The 17,645-nt window shown below is 57.6% G+C and overlaps 1 protein-coding gene across 11 annotated transcripts in view; it reads left to right on the forward strand.

Annotated features, from left to right (window-relative positions):
• The window catches only part of CUX1 (cut like homeobox 1), a 352,520-nt gene that overhangs the window by 279,991 nt on the left and 54,884 nt on the right, over positions 1-17,645 (forward strand). For 4 of the 11 annotated variants that reach the window (XM_032328405.1, XM_032328400.1, XM_032328402.1 and 1 more), the window contains exons 14-20: positions 776-872; positions 1,863-2,534; positions 3,688-3,753; positions 5,071-5,172; positions 7,334-8,163; positions 10,015-10,180; positions 10,713-10,769. In XM_032328405.1, the coding sequence (XP_032184296.1) occupies positions 776-872; positions 1,863-2,534; positions 3,688-3,753; positions 5,071-5,172; positions 7,334-8,163; positions 10,015-10,180; positions 10,713-10,769 (1,990 nt within the window). The remainder of the gene's footprint in view (positions 1-775; positions 873-1,862; positions 2,535-3,687; positions 3,754-5,070; positions 5,173-7,333; positions 8,164-10,014; positions 10,181-10,712; positions 10,770-17,645) is intronic. The other 7 variants (XM_032328409.1, XM_032328408.1, XM_032328407.1 and 4 more) reach the window with 4 other exon arrangements.

Below are 17,645 nucleotides of genomic sequence, written 5' to 3' on the forward strand. Positions count from 1 at the left end.
TAAGAACGTGGATAAGACCACTTTTAGACCCAAATGGACTGGCTTAGGAACTTTCTTTCTTTTTTTTTTTTTTTTTTTAAGATTTTATTTATTTATTTGACAGAGATCACAAGTAGGCAGAGAGGCAGGCGCTGGGGGGGGGGGGAGAAGCAGGCTCCCCGCTGAGCAGAGAACCCAACACGGGGCTTGATCCCAGGACCCTGAGATCATGACCTGAGCCAAAGGCAGAGGCTTAACCCACTGAGCCACTGAGGCACCCCAGGAACTTTCATCTGTTGCCTCACGTGAAAAAGAGACGGGGCAAAATGACCCTGGTGCCCGGGAGCCTGGGAGCCAGGTAGAATTTAAGGCATCAAATGGAGTGCTGCTCCATGTGCCCCGACGGCAGCTGACTCTCTGGGGCTGGCCGCAAGGAAAGGGTCACCTCTGCAGTGACCTGCAGACAGGTTTGTGGCTCGGCAGCCCATCCTTGTACGCGATAAGGCACAGGTTTAGACTCCTGGAACCTGGGGACGGCACAGAGAGCAGGGAGTTTTCTAGAAGCCGCACGGGGCTAAAAGAAGAATGGCCAGGACAGGAGCGCATCCTCTCGGAAAGGAACTCGAGTGCTCACCCTGGGTGTGGGAGCATCTCCAGGGGAAGGTAGATTCCAGGAACGCACTGGCGCCAGAGAGCCGGGTGCATAGGCCATCACAGCAGGGGTCACGGGGTCCAGCGGCCCCCGGGAGCGGGAGGGCAGCCGGCCCCACGGTGAGCCCTGCTCTGCCCCATCTAGGACGCATCCAAGCCCCTGGAGGTGCTGCTGCTGGAGAAGAACCGCTCGCTGCAGTCCGAGAACGCCGCGCTGCGCATCTCCAACAGCGACCTGAGTGGTAGGTTGACAGGGTGTCGCGGGCCGTGCTCGGTCCCCGCCAGGGGCCGAGGAAGAGGAAGGTGAACCGTGAGTCGGGGCCGATGCATGGCGGGAGCAGCAGCGGTCGATGACAGCCTTGACTAATGAGCTCTTGGTCTCCTCCGGGTCCTCCTCACGGCTCCCCTCACCCCCCGCCCCGCTTACCAAGGCTCGCGACGAGGCGTGTGGCCGCAGGCACCTGCGGAGGTCAGTTAGGGCCGGTGTGGCCGGAGCGGCCGGGAGGGACCCTCGGAGGACGGCGGCCTCGCCGGTCCGCTCCCAGGCATGCGGCCTTTGTCTCGTGGTGTTTCGGGGGCTGCTCCCGGCCTCAGCGGAGCTTTTCTTCCTTTGTCAGGTTTTCCTTGGGAGCGCGTCCCCCGTCCTTAGCCTTTCTTTGCTCGTCCCAAAATGGTGGCGTCACTGACTGCTTCTGGTTTTGGCAGCTGGTAAACCGTTTAACAATGTCTCGGGCTCCGATGATATTTCGTTCTTAAAAATGTGCGTGCCTTCGATCGAGCGGACTCGGTGCAGTGCTTTCGCCTCAGAGCAAGTGGTGTGCGAGGATCCGTTGGTCCCCAAATGTCAGTGTTTGCTGCGCCTCAGGCGGGGCCCTTCCGGTAATAGCTCGAACGCTAGCGGCCGACCCGAGGCCCCGCGACCTGTCGACTCTTTACTGTGTGTGGTACCGGCCCCTTGCCACGTTAGGGGTTTGAATCCGTGTCGAGGGGACTCTCCAGGCTGCAACGTACAAGAAAGGTGCAAACATGAAATGCATGTTGCTTGTTTCGGGGGGCCTCGTTTGGCTAACTGAAAAATTCAATCGAAAAACAAACCAACACACCTCATTGGCCCTTGGAAAAAATCTGCACTTTTTTTTTTTCCCTTGTGCGGGGCAAACTTGGCATTTTGGTCTTGGTTTTTTTTCCCTTTTGAATCCCCCATAATGCATTATGTTTGCCCTTCCTTGTAGGGTCAGCCAGGAGAAAAGGGAAAGACCAGCCTGAGAGTCGGCGCCCTGGACCCATGCCGGCCTCCCCTCCTCCTCAGTTGTCCCGCAACACGGGGGAGCAGGCTTCCAATACTAATGGTACACACCAGTTCTCACCAGCGGGGTTAACGCAAGACTTTTTCAGCTCATCCCTGGCGAGCCCCAGCCTACCCCTGGCTTCTTCGGGAAAATTTGCACTAAACTCCCTCCTCCAACGACAGCTCATGCAGTCCTTCTACTCCAAGGCCATACAGGAAGCAGGAAGCACAAGCATGATTTTTTCAACAGGTCCATACAGCACAAACTCCATATCTTCCCAAAGTCCATTACAACAGAGCCCAGATGTAAATGGCATGGCCCCGTCTCCCAGCCAGTCAGAAAGCGCTGGGAGCGTCTCCGAGGGCGAGGAGATAGACACGGCCGAAATCGCCCGGCAGGTGAAGGAACAGTTGATCAAGCACAATATCGGACAGCGCATTTTCGGACACTATGTCTTGGGACTGTCTCAAGGGTCCGTGAGCGAGATTCTGGCCCGGCCCAAGCCATGGAATAAACTGACCGTTCGCGGCAAGGAGCCCTTTCACAAGATGAAGCAGTTCCTCTCGGACGAGCAGAACATCTTGGCTCTTCGCAGCATCCAAGGCAGACAAAGAGGTGAGAGGCTCTCGGGGGCCGGCGCCAGCGTGGGAGCCCGGTCAGGGCTGTGTGTGTGCGTGTGCGTGTGCGTGTGACTGTGCGTGTGCGCGCGCGGCAAAACATTTGCGCATCACATCAGGTAAAGTTCTCTTGAGTTTTGCCATCTCTAGGGGCCGAGGGTCGGCAGGCGTGAGCCAGAGCCCATAGATTGGGGCGGGGGGGGTGCGGGGGGGCTGGCCTCTGACCCCCGCTGAGCACCTCGCATATAGGAGACCCAGAACCTCACCGAATCAGACAGAATCACACCCCGTACACACATCCCAACGGGTGTAATGTCCAGTGGTCCGATGGGCCGTGGGTGCCGGCCTCACCCACGGAGCCCTCCGGTGGCATCCGGCCCTAGGGCCGTGGCAGCAGCAGCCGGGGTCAGGCCTGGGGGGAGCGTATCAGCCACGTGTCCTCTCCTCTTCCCCGCACCCACAAGGGAGCGTGTCCTGTGGCCGGCTTCCCTCCCGGTGCTGGCCTCTGTTAGCGATTTGTGCAGCTCCGTGAGCCAAACACGCCTGCCTGGAGAAAGACGCGTGAAAGTTTTATTGAAACAGCCTTCCTGCCCCACACTCCCCCAAAAGAGCAAAAGTCCGTTCGAGTCCCTGATTGAAAGAATCGCATCCCTGTTGAACGACGGGGTTCGTTCTGCTAAACCAGCAGTGGTAGAGAGGGGTAGATCTTACCAGACGCATTTGAAACACGACAAACGGAGGAGGGAGCCGTTCCAAACGGCGTCGATTTGCACAAAGCACATCGAGCTCTCTCTGGCAATGTTTACTGAAATCGACTGTCTTTGGATGATTAATGTGAGCTTTGTTCTGGGGGCTGGTGGGCCATGCGCTTGGCGGCAGGCGGTGCTCCCCTCCGTTGGACCCTCATGGCGTCGGTGCTGTGGGCCACTCTTTAGGTCTGTCTGATCTTCCGCAGCAGAGCCGTGGCCTCTGCAGGCCGGCTGGCCAGGGAAGGGCCTCTCAGAAGTTTCTGGTTAACTCCCGAGTCGCACAGGAAGCCCTGAGCCCTTTCTGTAGTGACAGGCGGCTCAGATGTCATGTCGCACAGCCCATATCGTCAACACCACCATCCCCCTGATTGTTTTGTTCTTACCACACTTGTTTTTCAACAGAGAACCCAGGCCAGAGCCTGAACAGACTATTTCAGGAAGTACCGAAACGAAGAAATGGGTCCGAAGGTATGTCGCAGGCAGGTGTTTTTCTTTGCAGTTAGTAAAACCTAGGAAGCAGCATGTCCTTAGCTGTGCATTTGGGTTAAACACTGTGCAGTGTGATTCTGGCCTGGAACCTGATGGAGAAACAGCTAGTAAGTATGAAACAGAGCACGGGCCCAAGGACGTACGTCCCTTCCTCCTGAGCTGCCCGCGCTCTGCCGGGTGCGGAAGAGGCCAGGAGAGAAAGCGCCCCTAAGAATCAGTGCCCCAGTGCCATCCCTGCCCCCGTTCAGGTGCAAATTACACCCCCCCACCCCTTTCTCAGAAGCGGGCAAGAGCGTAACAGTCATCGCTCTGAGAAAAATCAGATGGCTGAGTCAGGTGACATGCTGCTGCTTCCTTGTACTTCCTTTAAACTCTGAACTGGGTTAAAGGTGCTACAGAACGAACACATTCCAGCGAACTCCACACGTGGTCGGTTCTCTTCTGGGCCCCCCTGCGCTCCTTGGTGCTGCATCTTGAAAGGGGCTTGGCCCCCGCGGTCTGCTTGTTTTGCAATGGTTTGGTGTGGCGGCGCATACTTAGCAGGCAGTGGAGAAGTCAGATATGCTCTGTGGAAGGCTTCCAGAAGGAGCCCGGGCCAGCCCCCGGGCCTCCGTAGCTTCCGTGCGTCCGTGCATGTGGCTACTCTGCAGAGCGCCACCCTGTGACCAAGAGACTGAGGTCTTGTCCTCGATGGAGCCCTGCAGGCTCCTCGCCTCATTCATAAATTTTTGAAAGACGGCATGTGATCCTAGAGCCGGAACAGGAAGCCTTCAGCCTCTTCACCTTGTATGTGCCCTTGACCGATAGGTCATCCGCCTCCACCCTCCACCCGCCTCTCCCATCGTTGCTTTTTGAGGGGGGGACACCAGTGTCCCAACAGACGTGCAGAACCTCGAGCACGGTCCCAGGCCAAAGCAATTGTTGGGGTCCCTTTTAAACAACTCGCAAACACCAGTGTCTTTTTCGGGCCTTCCTCTGGTTTCGCGCCGGAGTGGGTTGGCCTGCTCTCCCTGGTCCCGCCCCGCGGGTGCCGTCCAGTTGGGGTCAGTGGGAGAGCTCGTCCCGCTGGCCACCAGGTAGATTCCGCAGGAAGCCCTTCCTGCCCGGGGCCGTGACGTGGCACGCTCCGCAGGTACGGCTCAGCGGGAGGCCACGCCTGCCTCCCTAACCACCGGCCTCGGCTCGGCTCGGGAGCCGCTGATCAGAATGACCTCTTCGCGCAGCACTGATTTTGTGTTTGGCTGTTTGCTTCACCATCGGCGGCTCTGACGTCATGGCTGTGGCTTCTTCCCGCAGGTAACATCACGACCCGGATCCGAGCCTCCGATTCCGGATCCGACGAAGCAATCAAGTCCATCCTGGAACAAGCCAAAAGGGAGCTGCAGGTGCAGAAAACGGGTACGGAATCCGCTACTCTGACCACTGTCTTCCAGGCTTAATTAGAAGAATTGTCATGAGTGTTGTACTTCGTGGTAATTAACTTTAAAAAAAAAAAAAAAAAAAAAAACCACGCAGTAGAAGGTGTGTTTTCAAGGTTTTAGGCAAGTGCAGAGGGGAGCAGGTCTGCGTGACCTCCATCTTCCCATAGTTACCCGTCTTTTTATCAGGCCACATCCTAGCATTGACTCAAGAAGGGTACCCCTGGCCTGGACTGTCCCTGACTTACGTGGACAGGCAGTGTGTGTCTCGTTTCCTTCTCTGGATGCCACATGGGCTTTGTTACTCGGATACGTCCTTGACTAAACCCTGAAAGAGAACGGGTGCAAAATCAGTCCCAAGCTGCTTTCCAGAATGAACGTGGCCGAGTGGGAGGTTGTAGTGGGCAGAGGTCCGGCTCTGCGGTCCGGTGGCCTCCCTGAGAGCTGCCTCGTCCGCCGGGGGAGAGTGTTCCCATGCTCGGGGGTGCTGACTGTGAGGCACACCGGCTGTAGATTCGGCTCAGACCTGCTGCCAGGAGGAGACCCGAGCGCCTGGGTTCTCGCTCTGGGGTGCGGCATGTGGGCACACACCGGCCCCGTACCCATGAGGCCCCTGTCTGCGGAGCCGCTTGCCCGCGGACCTGGGCGGAGGGCTCCCTCCAGGCCACCCCCCGGGCCCTCCCCCCAGGCCAGCCCACTCCCGTGTGATTCATTCAGTGCGAGCCCGGAGCTCCCTTCTGGGGACCAGGCCTGGGCTTGGCAGTTTTACCGCCCCGTCCTGTCTAGCCTCGGTCCTCCCCGTTGCCCTGAAACACACGTACTGTTCTCACTCCCGCTGATTCTCAGACTCGGGCCCCGAGTGAGAACGCTGTGCACAGACTTGTTAAACAGCACGTCCTGGGTGGCAAACCGGGTCTCTCAGCTCCTGTCCCGGCACCTGCCCCTCTGCCACCATCTGCCTCCTCACAGGGACCGCAGGGCACCGGGTGGGAGACTGTCCTGTGAGGCCTCAGGCCTGACGCTGGGGGAACCTTCCATGTGGCGTAGCTCGTCCTCACCAGACCAGAGCTGACTTGCAAGCCAGGCCCTCCCCCCGGGTGGCTGAACAAAGAAGCTTGGCCGGACACCCTGATGGGGTGGGAGGCAGCCCCGAATCAGGAGCAGAAAGGCCCAGTTTCTCCTGCAGAGCAGTGGGGTTCCACCTGCACCCCGAGGGTGCTGTGGGGATCACGTGGGTCCGAGAAGCGGGGCCTCTGGTCACCCAGTGAAACCAAGGCCTCGAGAGGCCTAAAAGGTTGTCCCTGTTGCTTGAAGGATTTTTTAAACTCATTCAAGGTGGATGAAGAGCTGGCTTGTGTGATTCCCTCCCCCGGACGCGAAGGTGTCTGCGAACGGGAGCCTTCAGCCTGCGCAGCTCAGCCAGGGCCTTGCTCCTCGGTCTCCTGGGGGCTGGGGCCTGGGCACATGCATTTTAACAAGCCCAGCGAGTGATTCTGGGGCAGAGCCCTCATTAAGAGTCCTCGATCTAACCCATCACCCATCCCACGCTCACAGAGGGGCATCCTGAGGCCTAGCCATCCCCTGTGACTCCCCCAAGGTCGCAGCCCTGGCTTCCCGGCCAAGGCCTGGCCACTGTTGCTGGCCACGCCACAGTCACCTGCCCCGGGAGGAAGAAACGTGAGGCAGCCCAGGCACACCGTGTCTCACTGGAGACTCTGGTCTCACACTGCAACCGTTAGCAGAAATTCTGTTCCTAAAGGTTGACACAACCACTACAGTTTTGGAATTTAGCACACGAGAATTTTGTTTAGAAATCCTCAGGGATGGTGGCGTGTCCCCGGGTGTTTGCCTGTTGCCCTCTGCCCCCCACACTCGGGGATAACGAACCCTTTTAGATGGTGTGAGGTAAAGGCCAGCGGGTCTCAGAGAGGTGACATTAGTCCATCTGGCCCTGCCCAGACAGGAAGCTCGCGGGGTCCCCTGCCCGAGGAAACGTTGGCAGAAGAGGGCAGCTTGGTTCTCCCGGAGAATCCGCATTTTGTGGGAGGCCCGGTTAGAAGGAAGCGGGGGGGAAAGCAGCGAGTTCCCAGCCGCAGGGGGCGAGCCCGCCACCATCTCACATCTGTGTTTGCTCCGTGCAGCAGAGCCAGCCCAGCCGTCGTCCACGTCCAGCAGCGGGAGCTCCGACGACGCCATCCGCTCCATCCTGCAGCAGGCCCGCCGCGAAATGGAGGCCCAGCAGGCCGCCCTCGACCCCGCCTTAAAGCCCGCGCCACTGTCCCAGGCAGACCTCACCATCCTGACCCCCAAGTTGATACCCTCCTCGCCCATGTCGTCCGTGTCCAGCTACCCTCCGCTCGCCCTCTCCTTGAAGAAGCCCCCCTCCGCCCCCGATGCCGGCGCCGCCGCTCTGCCCAACCCCCCGGCCCTCAAAAAGGAGTCCCAGGACGCGCCCGGGCTGGACCTCCAGGGAGCGGCCGAGTCCGCCCAGGGGGTCCTGAGACACGTGAAGAGCGAGCTGGGCCGCGGCGGCGTGTGGAAGGACCACTGGTGGAGCCCCGTCCAGCCCGAGCGCAAGGGCACCGCGCCCCCCGAGGACACCAAGTCGGAAGACACGGGCGGCGCGAAGGAGAAAGGTGGCAGCAGCCAGCCGCGGGCCGAGCGCAGCCAGCTCCAGGGACCCTCGTCGTCGGAGTACTGGAAGGAGTGGCCCAGCGCCGAGTCGCCGTACTCCCAGAGCTCGGAGCTGAGCCTCACCGGGGCCAGCCGCAGCGAGACGCCCCAGAACAGCCCCCTGCCCTCCTCCCCGATCGTGCCCATGTCCAAGCCCGCCAAGCCCTCGGTGCCTCCGCTGACCCCGGAGCAGTACGAGATCTACATGTACCAGGAGGTGGACACCATCGAGCTCACCCGGCAGGTGAAGGAGAAGCTGGCCAAGAACGGCATCTGTCAGAGGATCTTCGGGGAGAAGGTAAGGGGCTGGGTTCCGGGGCCTGGCTTTGCCCCTCGCTCTGCAGGACGCGGCCGTCGCCCCTGTGCTGAGCCGCGGAGCAGAAAGGCTCGTCCACCCCCGGACTTCCGGAGGGGCTGGCCGGCGAATGTTCCATCTGCCGTGTCCCCGGCTGGGGTGAGGCCCCGCCACCCCCCACGCTCCTTTCTGCTCCCGGTGACGCTGATGTCGCCACTCGACGGAAAATGGAAGTGAGGGTCAGGGAAGTCAACTGTAGCCCCCCAGGCGGCCGGTGACTGAGTTCAAGTCCCACCTCTCTGCCAGACGCACCTCCACAGGCTTTTTTTTTTTTTGGCCAAAAAAGATCTGAGCCCATAGGGAGCCCCCCAGTGTGCAGAGACACAAAAGGCACGAGATAGGAAAATCTCGTGTCACGTGATAGGCATAATCAGTCGTACCTTCTCATAATTCCGAATAATCATAATAATAATCATAATCTGTTCAGTCAGACTGGTGAAATGACCTGCCCAGAATCCATGGCTCGGGCAGCGGGGCCGTGCCCGCAGCTGGCCCCGGGAGCCCCCTTCTGCACGTCTTCCCTCCCTGGCTCCTGAAAGCACAACAGTTCGTGAATGAGCCCCCAGACCCTTTCTGTTCTTGGCATTTCCTGGTAACAGATTCAGAATAATGGGGATTTACCGGGCATGTAAAGCAGAAGATAAACATAATAACTCAGCGTCATTTCCTAGCATCGTGAGAAGCCCTCCGCTCCCCTAAAAGGCGGCCTCCCTGGAGGAGGGCACATGGCAGGGTCAGCTGTGGCCTCTGATGGGGCCCCACGCGGGGTCTCCCTCCCTCCCCCCTGCCCCGTGTCCCCTCCAGCCCCGCACTGTCCTGCCTTCCCGTCAGCGTTCGCAACGTCGCAAGCCTCGGAGCCTTACAATATCTCAACGGTGATCTCTTTGTCCTGATTTTGCAAAAGGTGATGGGGTGGAGAGAAGTGAGGCTGAGAATTTAAAGTCCCTTGAAATTTCTAGTTCAGTGTTGTAAAAATATCATGGGAGAACATTTAAATAGACATTTGTGCTCATGCCTTAAATTTAGCAGAGACTTAATAGCGTTGAACTTGTTTGGCCCGTGAGTGCAGTTTATTCTGGAACTTGAGAACTTTTCAAAAGAGTGATCGAATGCAGCCCCTAAATATCTCTGGGCTGCATCTGTGTCCTGTGGGGGGTGTTTGTGCCCATACATATGTATGGCCATATGTGAGCGTTCGAGAAAACTCGGGCATGTACGTGCAACTTGTCGGTCGTCTGCAGGGAGTCTCACTCCCGGGCTGGCGCCCCCATTGCCGCCGGCTCACCTCTGGGCCCCCACTGCAGAGCAGGGCGTGGTCAGAGAGAGCGGACCTCTCCAAAGGCCAGCCAGGCCCGGCGCCCCAAGGACGACCGGCCTCCCGCATCCCACCAGCATCCGCTGCTCTGGCCGCCAAAGGGGTCCTTGGCCCCCCAGCACCTCTCCCTTTCTTGGCGCCCCCAGAGAGCAAGATGGCTTCAATACTACCTCCTCAGGGTGTCAGGATGAGAGCCCGGGGGCCTCAGCAGGATTGAGGCCCCTGGCGACATCCTGTTCCCTCTCCCTGGGAGCAGAAAGCTAGGACATTAATGCCCCCTTGCCAGGGCAATGCCCCCTCATGACCCTGAAAAGTTTATTCCCCCACCCCAGGCTGGGGCCCTCCACCAGGCCCAGGGGTGGGGTGGGGGCGGGGGAACGCAGTCTGTGCTCAGCCCCTAAAATGCACACTGGGTGTCGCCCATCTCGGCCTCGTGGTACATCCCGCCCCTGATGCCGTGTCTTTGATTGCCACTCCAGGTCCTAGGCCTATCCCAGGGCAGCGTCAGTGACATGCTGTCCCGGCCAAAGCCTTGGAGCAAGCTGACGCAGAAAGGCCGCGAACCCTTCATCCGGATGCAGCTCTGGCTCAACGGCGAGCTGGGCCAGGGTGTCCTGCCCGTGCAGGGACAGCAGCAGGGGCCAGGTAAGGGCAGCCCCGGCCAGAGCACCTACGGGGCGGGGGGAGGGGAAATGTGCCCAGGAGGCTGCCCGCTGAGTCCTCAGTGGTCGCCCGGTGCCCGGAGGCCGTGAACTGTCCCCTTCCTCCTCCACCTGTCGCTTTGGGACGACGGCAGCTTTTAGGGGAGAGAAGGTCGTGCCTCGCTCATTTTATAAGCAGCGGGAAATGAGTTACTAATTAAGAAAATGCTGTTGATACATAAATACAAGTAAAAGTCAAGAAGCTAAATCAGGGAATCAGGAGAGAAAATCAGCGAAAGACACAGAGGTGAAAGACAGCACGGCTCTGGCTTCCACCTGCCCCCGCCAGGAGGTCCCGGCTCTCTCCCGGCAGAGCTGTGCCTGCCTGCACGGGCCCCGAGTTCAGGCCCCCCCCGGAAGGAGTGGGACCTTCGGGGCCCTTACGCTGTCCCGCATTCCACTGGGCTGGGTGCATTAGGAAGCTCTAAGCGCTGTGGCTTGTTTCCTCATCTAATTGTCACCCTTGTCTTACTCAGTTCTCCATTCTGTGACGTCACTACAGGACCCCCTGCAGCAGGGCTGTGTGAGCTCAGGTAAGTAGCTGATTTCTGTTGTTTGGTGTGAAAGACTTGCGTCCCCTGTATGTATATTTCCCTGTCCTCTGGTCTGGTGGATCCCTGGTGCTGGATCCAGCGGGGCTGAAAATGCTCTGTCCCGTTGGCACGCTAGGTTCACGTGGTCCTACATTCTAATGGAGACAGGGAGAGTCGGCAGGCGAGCAGGGGTTTCCTCCAGCATGTTCCTGCTCGCCGCCAAAGTCTTCCACCCGTCTGTGGCTTCTGGTGCTCGGGCCTGGGGGCTGGGGTCCGAGCCAGAGACAGATTCTCTACCCAGAGGGCTTCTGGATGAATAGGAGGGGACAGGATCAAATGCGCGATGTTCCCCCAGCAGAGTCATGGTGGGGAGAAGTTCAGTCCATTTGGAAGAACTTGGGGCCACCTTCAAGCAAGAAGGCTAGGGAAGAAGGACACGGCAGGCAGGGTCACATAAAGGAGCCAGCCGAGGGCCGCTGGGAACCGTTTGGGGTGTGACTGGATACAGACCCACTGATGCCCGGGAGCTCTGGGCTGAGGATGCGAATCCAGCCTGGAGGCGGGGGCGGGGGGGAGGCCTGGAGTGCCCGCCGACTGGGACACTGGTGGCTGCCTGCTGGCGTCTGAAGCCCCGAGGTCTCGGAGGCGACGTTCCTGCCTTGCAGACCCCTTGCAGCGGCGCCGTGCTCCCCAACCCCCTTGCGTGTCCTCCGCACACTCCCGCTGGCGCAGAGCTCGGCTCACCCGGCTTCCAGGCACAGGCAGCATCTTGAGCTGTTCCTCGTTTTTCCCTTACTTTTCTAAACATGTTGATTAGTCTCCATATCCCATTGATTCATTGGAAACACAAACAAAGCTAAGTGAGGAGCGCGAAGCCCGCCAGCCTGCTGCAAGTTTCACGAGGGAAAACATGTGTAGCGCGGGGAACAGCTGGCCGGCAGCGGCCGCTACTGCTGGGAGATGCCAAACCACGCACAGATGCAGCGACCGGCCGCTGGTGGCACGGTGCCCAGCGGGGTCGCGCGTGGGGTGTCCCCGTGTGCTTTTGACCCAGGTGGGGGCAGGAGGCTGCCTGTACCCAAATGGTCAGTCTCCTCGGCTGGGCATCTAACTGGCGTGGTTGTCCGCCCGCAGAAGGATCCCAGGTTCTTCCTTCTCGCGTCATTTGCGGGTCGGGCAGTGTCACTGGCAAGCCCTGGAGGACTCACCCGACCCCGGCGCCCCTTCCGGATGCGGCAGGGCAAGTGGTGCCCAGAGCTGTTAGCACCCGAGCTTTGCAGACACTTGCACGGAAAATCGGCCCTGCCTCTTGCTCCCACAGAGAGCTGGCCTCCCACTGAGCCCTCCGAGAGCATTTCCTGCCCCACGGGAGTCAGGACCAAACGTGGCAGGATGTGATCAAAATCACTTGCTCCTAAATAAAACGGGAAACCTGCAATTCCAGGTCCGTTATGATCGATGCCCAAATCTTCTCCACGCGCGAACAAATCCTTAAAAAGAATGGCCTTCCGCTCTTTCTCGTACGGCAGGTCGTTGGTACCGTGCTGGACTTCCATTGTCCGTCGTCACGTTCCCAACGTAGGAAAACCACAGCGGGCTCCTTGGAGGGCCATTAATGGTATTTGTAAGGTATAGAATAAGGCGATGCGTGGAACTCTTGGAAGGTCTGCAGATTGGCAGAGGTAGGGAGCCCCTGGGTAAAAGTGAGCACTGAAGAACTTTCCAGTGGTTTCCGTGAAGATGGGGCAGGCGGGCCTCTCCCCGTGTCACCTCAGCCAGACGAAGACGGACTGCAGACCGTTCCCCCACCATGCACGTTGTCAGTCAGCAATAGGGAAACTGTGGACATAGTAGTCATGGTGATTGTGGAGAGAAATCGAAAAATACTTCATATATTCTAGAAAAATATAATTTTTTTAAAGATTTATTTATTTTAGAGAGTGCGTACGCATGCATGGGGAGGTGAGGGGGCAGAGGAGGAAGGGGAATGTCCAGCAGCCTCCCCGCGCGGTGCGGAGCCCTATGCGAGGCTCGATCCCGGGACCCTACGATCATGACCTGAGCCCAAAGAGTCGGACACTCAACCGACCGAGCCACCCAGATCCTCCTAAATTCTTTTAATATCACAATGGTAGCTAAGCCAAAATGTTTCTCTGGATCGGCAAAGACTAGATAGTGCTTGTCGGAACGAGAGGGACGATTATCACGGTGGCAGGAGTGTTTCTTCACTATCAGTGTTATCTTTTCAAGAGCGTTTCTAAAAATCAAAGTCGCTGAGCTTCTCAGTATATGGAATTTAGATGTGAAGAACAGAATCATTTTATGATGGTGACTACTGGTAAATCACTGGGATGGATGCCCAGAGGAGAGTCCAGAATCTTCCCCGACCCAGGAGAGAATCAGGGTGTCTCTGAGGAAGGCTTCAGTGACGCTGCCCCAAAGGCACGGTCATGAAGGCCCCGGTTCTAGGATTTCCCCAGGGTTCTGGTTCTCTGTCCTCACCATGGCTACCACGGAATCCTTCCAAGATGCCCCGCGGACCTAGAAAGATGCTGTCCTTGATGGTGGCTCTGTGAGGACTGGTGGCAGCAGAAGGATTACCCCAACCCCGTCCTGAACACCGGCGAGAAACGCTCAGCGTGTGAGCCTCCGGGCCTCCGAGCTGGCCTGGCGGTGAGGGGCGTCCCAAGCGCGGAAGGCCTCTGGGACACTGGCCTGTCCACAGCCCTTCAGGGAGGGAGGTACGTCTCAGAGCGGAGAACGCGTGGGCCCGCGCAGGGCTCTGTGCTCCGTTACCATGGCGATGATGCCCGCAAGTGGAGTGTGGCCTCACTCATCCGAGCCGCAGACTGCTGACGCGGGAATCCGTTTGCCTCACTACAGAATCCCCGTCTGCCTCTTCCTGCCCGGCGCTGTCGCCCCCAGGGTCTCTGTTTCCCTTAACGATTTGTATGTCAAGCTTGTTGGTGAGTTTCACAGCGAGAGAGAGACCGAACTTGGAATCCCATCACCAGTTCCTCTCGGTGACCGGAACCATTCCCGAATGTTGCTTTGATGATCTGAGCATTGGGGTGATGGCTTTGGGCCTTCAGGAAGCTTGATGCCCTCTACTGCTGGCGACCTGTGCGTTTTCTCGGAAGCTGTGGGGGCCTCGATGAAGGATCAGGAAAGCGGGGGGTTCCGTGCCAATCACATGAGTATCTTTTAAAAAGAAGAGGCTGTGGGGCTTAAAGGCCAGAACTTCAGATCGTACTAGTGAATGTGTTTCCAGGCAGCCCAGCCCTGCGCAAACATTTCTGAGCCGGCTTCTTTCAAAGTGGCCAGTGTCTCGGGGAGGGGCGTCGCCAGCTCCATCCAGGGTCGTCTTTGATCGAATAGGGCAGGCGTGCTTGAAGGTGGATTGGCGGGGAGGCCTTTAGGGATAGACTCTCCACGTCTTCTTTTGTCTGTCGTCTGCTCCCGGTATGGCGCATCAGCCGACCTCGCAGTGCCTAGCAATCGCGGTGCTCTGGGGAAGCCAGGAAAGCGCTTACAGGAGGGGGGGATCCCTGTGCGGCTGGTCTTCTTGGAGTGGGTCCTGCTGTCCAAGCTTACCGGGCAGCTGGCTTTATTAAAGGGAAGAAAACCTTGAGCTTCAAGGAAGGGGGTTGCATGCGTGCCCACGGATAGCTAGGTAGGTAGGTCCATGCCTGGATCACTAGGTAGATACGCTCCAGGAAGCCACTGGATTTTTTTTTTTTTCCATTTTCCTTCCCTGAAGCTCATTTCATATTCACAGTTCCTTGGTGTGATTAATCTTTTTGCCCCAAGGGAAGGAAGGAGACAAGAGACGATCTAAAAGGGGCAGAAATAAAAGAGCCGGGGTGGGGGGGTTGGTAGCGATTTTCCTGGATGCGATGCTAGTCATTACATTCCAGAGGACAGTACGCTCCGCTGTGTAACTTTTTTTTTTTTTTAAGATTTTATTTATTTATTTGACAGAGAGAAATCACAAGTAGATGGAGAGGCAGGCAGAGAGAGAGAGAGGGAAGCAGGCTCCCTGCTGAGCAGAGAGCCCGATGTGGGACTCGATCTCAGGACCCTGAGATCATGACCTGAGCCGAAGGCAGCGGCTTAACCCACTGAGCCACCCAGGTGCCCCGACCGCTGTGTAACTTTTTAAGAGGAAAGCATTTGGGTACTGGAGCTAACAAGCTTCCGGTCCGGCCTCCGATGGATTATTGCAGACTCTAAACGAAAGGATGGCCCAGCCTCCTCAGATGAATTCTAGAACATCCAGCTTTTTTCCCAGTGTTGTGTCAGTGGGGGGCTGTGGGTTCCAAGTCGTCTCCACCCCGCCCCCCATGGAGAATTCCATGGCTCCGTGTCCCTGTTCTCAGCATGGCATCAGATGCCTCTGGAGGGGACAGCTGTGACAGCGTCTTGAACGTGGGTGGTCTCACGTGTGCGCCCTCACTGACACGACGGCCACGGGCTGGGTGCCATACATGGCCTCATGCACCCCGGAGAGTCCCGCGGCCGCAGTCCCTGGTGAGGGACAGGCTGACATTCCTTTGTGATATGCATAATGACTCTCGTTTCGTGCCCATGAGATGACCGGGAAGGTATGTGCAGGGTTAGTGCTTTGAACTCCGCTATCGGATTCTCATGCAGGCATTTGGGTAGCATGGCAGTAGGAAGGGGAGGGGCTGGGCGCACCCCCCAGAAGATTCCGTGGCCCTGTCTGAAACTCATCATCTGGCACATTAGACCAGATTTGATTTGGGGTTTTTTTCCCTTGGCGGGGGGGGTCTTCTTTATTTATTTATATATTTGAGAGAGAGAACATGCTTGAGCAGAGGGAGAAGCAGGCTGAGCAGGGAGCCCATCTTGGGGCTCGATCCCAAAGGCAGACACTTAACTGAGCCACCCGGGCGCCCCCTTTCCTTCTCATCAGAATAAATCAGTCAACGATAGTAACCGCTGGTTCTCTCCCGAAAGAGTTACTCTCTAACTCCTGAAAAGATTTGTGTATAACTGACTTAGACCTAGTCTCAGACAACAGAGAGACAAAAGAAAATTCTAGAAGGCCGCAGGTAAACTAGCACATGCCCTTCCCCGAGCGAGATGGCTGCCGGCCCTCATGGGACGTGGGGCTCAGCCTTGCGCACCCACTCATTGTCTCCAGGATGCGGTGACATGGTGGCCTGCAGAACAGAGTGTTCATTCGTTTCTTTTCTTTCTTGATTGAAACCTACGTTACGGTGCTTTCATTGTATCAAGAATGCCATAATAAAGAAATGACCGGCTTCCGTACGGTCAGAAAAGACAGGTTTCTGGATGCAGGCACAGCCTCCCTTCCTGTTGTCTGTCGTCGGGCATGTGTGGGTGCAGACCCCGCGGCACTAAGGGAGTCCCCAGGAGGGGCCGAGCCGGGAAGGGCCAAGGCGCCGGTGGGGAGAACATCACAGAGGGAGCTCTGCAGGCATGAGGTTCGGAGCCGGGAAGAATGGGGCATGGGTGGAACCTTTGGAAAAGGTGAGAAGCGCCTCAATCAGCTTTTTTATTTTCCTCTTAAAATGACAGTAGGGAGCGACTGGCTGGCTCAGTTGCTGGTGCGCATGATTCTTGATCTCGGGGCTCTGGGCTTGACCCCCACTTGGGGCATAGAGATTACTTAAAATATTTTTTTTTAATAATAATAATAAAATGACAGGAAGAAAGTGGGTTCTGGGAGAATTTTGTCTTTCCTCTGTGTAGCTGAAGTCACTGTGCTGCCTGGAGGCTGTACAGGAAGGAGAAAAGCACAGACGCGGGAGGGACCAAGGCTCCTTGCTCTTTCTGGGTGACCTTGGCGACCTGTCCCCTGGCGGTGCTGGGCCTGGGAAGCCAGCCTGCTGCCTCTCATCTCCATGCTTCTTCCCCTGCCGGTGGCTCTTTCTGGAGAGAAGGTGAGCCTGAGGAGTGTGTGCTCCAGAACCAGCCAGGCCTGAGACCCTGGGCGAGGTACAACTCAGGAACTTCCCACCAGGGCCTAGAAAATTCCTTGCCCACCTTGGGTGCGGTGCCGTAACTTGCTCTTCCAAGAGTAAGGCGTCTCCCCGTGCGTGCCAGGATGGTCCCGGAAACTGTGCTCTGTGAATTTCCTTCTGATTAATGTCTTTCAGAAATTGTCAACCTTCTCTCAGCCGAGCTCGGGTGAGAAGGGGTTTGGCTGTACTACAGCTAATCCTTCAAGAGCGACAAGATACAGACTGGGGCACAGCAAGCCCATGAGGGCCTCAGAGGGAGGCCCCCTCCCAGCCCGCACGCCACGGGACAGGAGCCTGCCCTCTGACAGATTCCCTCGCAGTGTGACTCGTTGGTCCCACCTCCCCCTCGTGCTCATGCCCACGCTGCTTTTCAGCTCTCGTAGCCCCTGGGACTATCGTGGGATTGGTTGCAGCAGACCGGCCACATGACCCTGAAGCAGCCCCAGTACAACACAGAAGGGCAGGGGAGAGTGGAGGCCCAGCCCCGCCTGCCCTCCCCTGGAGCATACTGTGCCTGAAGGCCCCGCACAGGCCTCCGTGGGCAGCCAGCACTGAGCAGGCAGCCTGCTCCAGGTTTGCTCTCAGGCAGGAGATGTCAGCCTCACCGTTCCCGGGAAAGGCTGCTCTGGCATAAAGTGGGATTTGCCACCATGCCGCTACCAAAAAGGAAAAAAAAAAAAAAAAAAAAGGAGAGAATTAGAGTAACTCAAAGTAACAGATTTATTTGACTTTTTTTTTAAATGATGAGTTGTGGGTTTTCTTGAATAAATGAAATGGCACCATGATTATAAAAGGCAAGATTTTGAAGGGCTTACACACTTCTTTAAAAATAAGTCGCCCACCTTCCCTGATCCCCCAGCCTCCC

Source organism: Mustela erminea, chromosome 20 (assembly GCF_009829155.1).
Source record: "Mustela erminea isolate mMusErm1 chromosome 20, mMusErm1.Pri, whole genome shotgun sequence".
Taxonomy (NCBI): domain Eukaryota; kingdom Metazoa; phylum Chordata; class Mammalia; order Carnivora; family Mustelidae; genus Mustela; species Mustela erminea.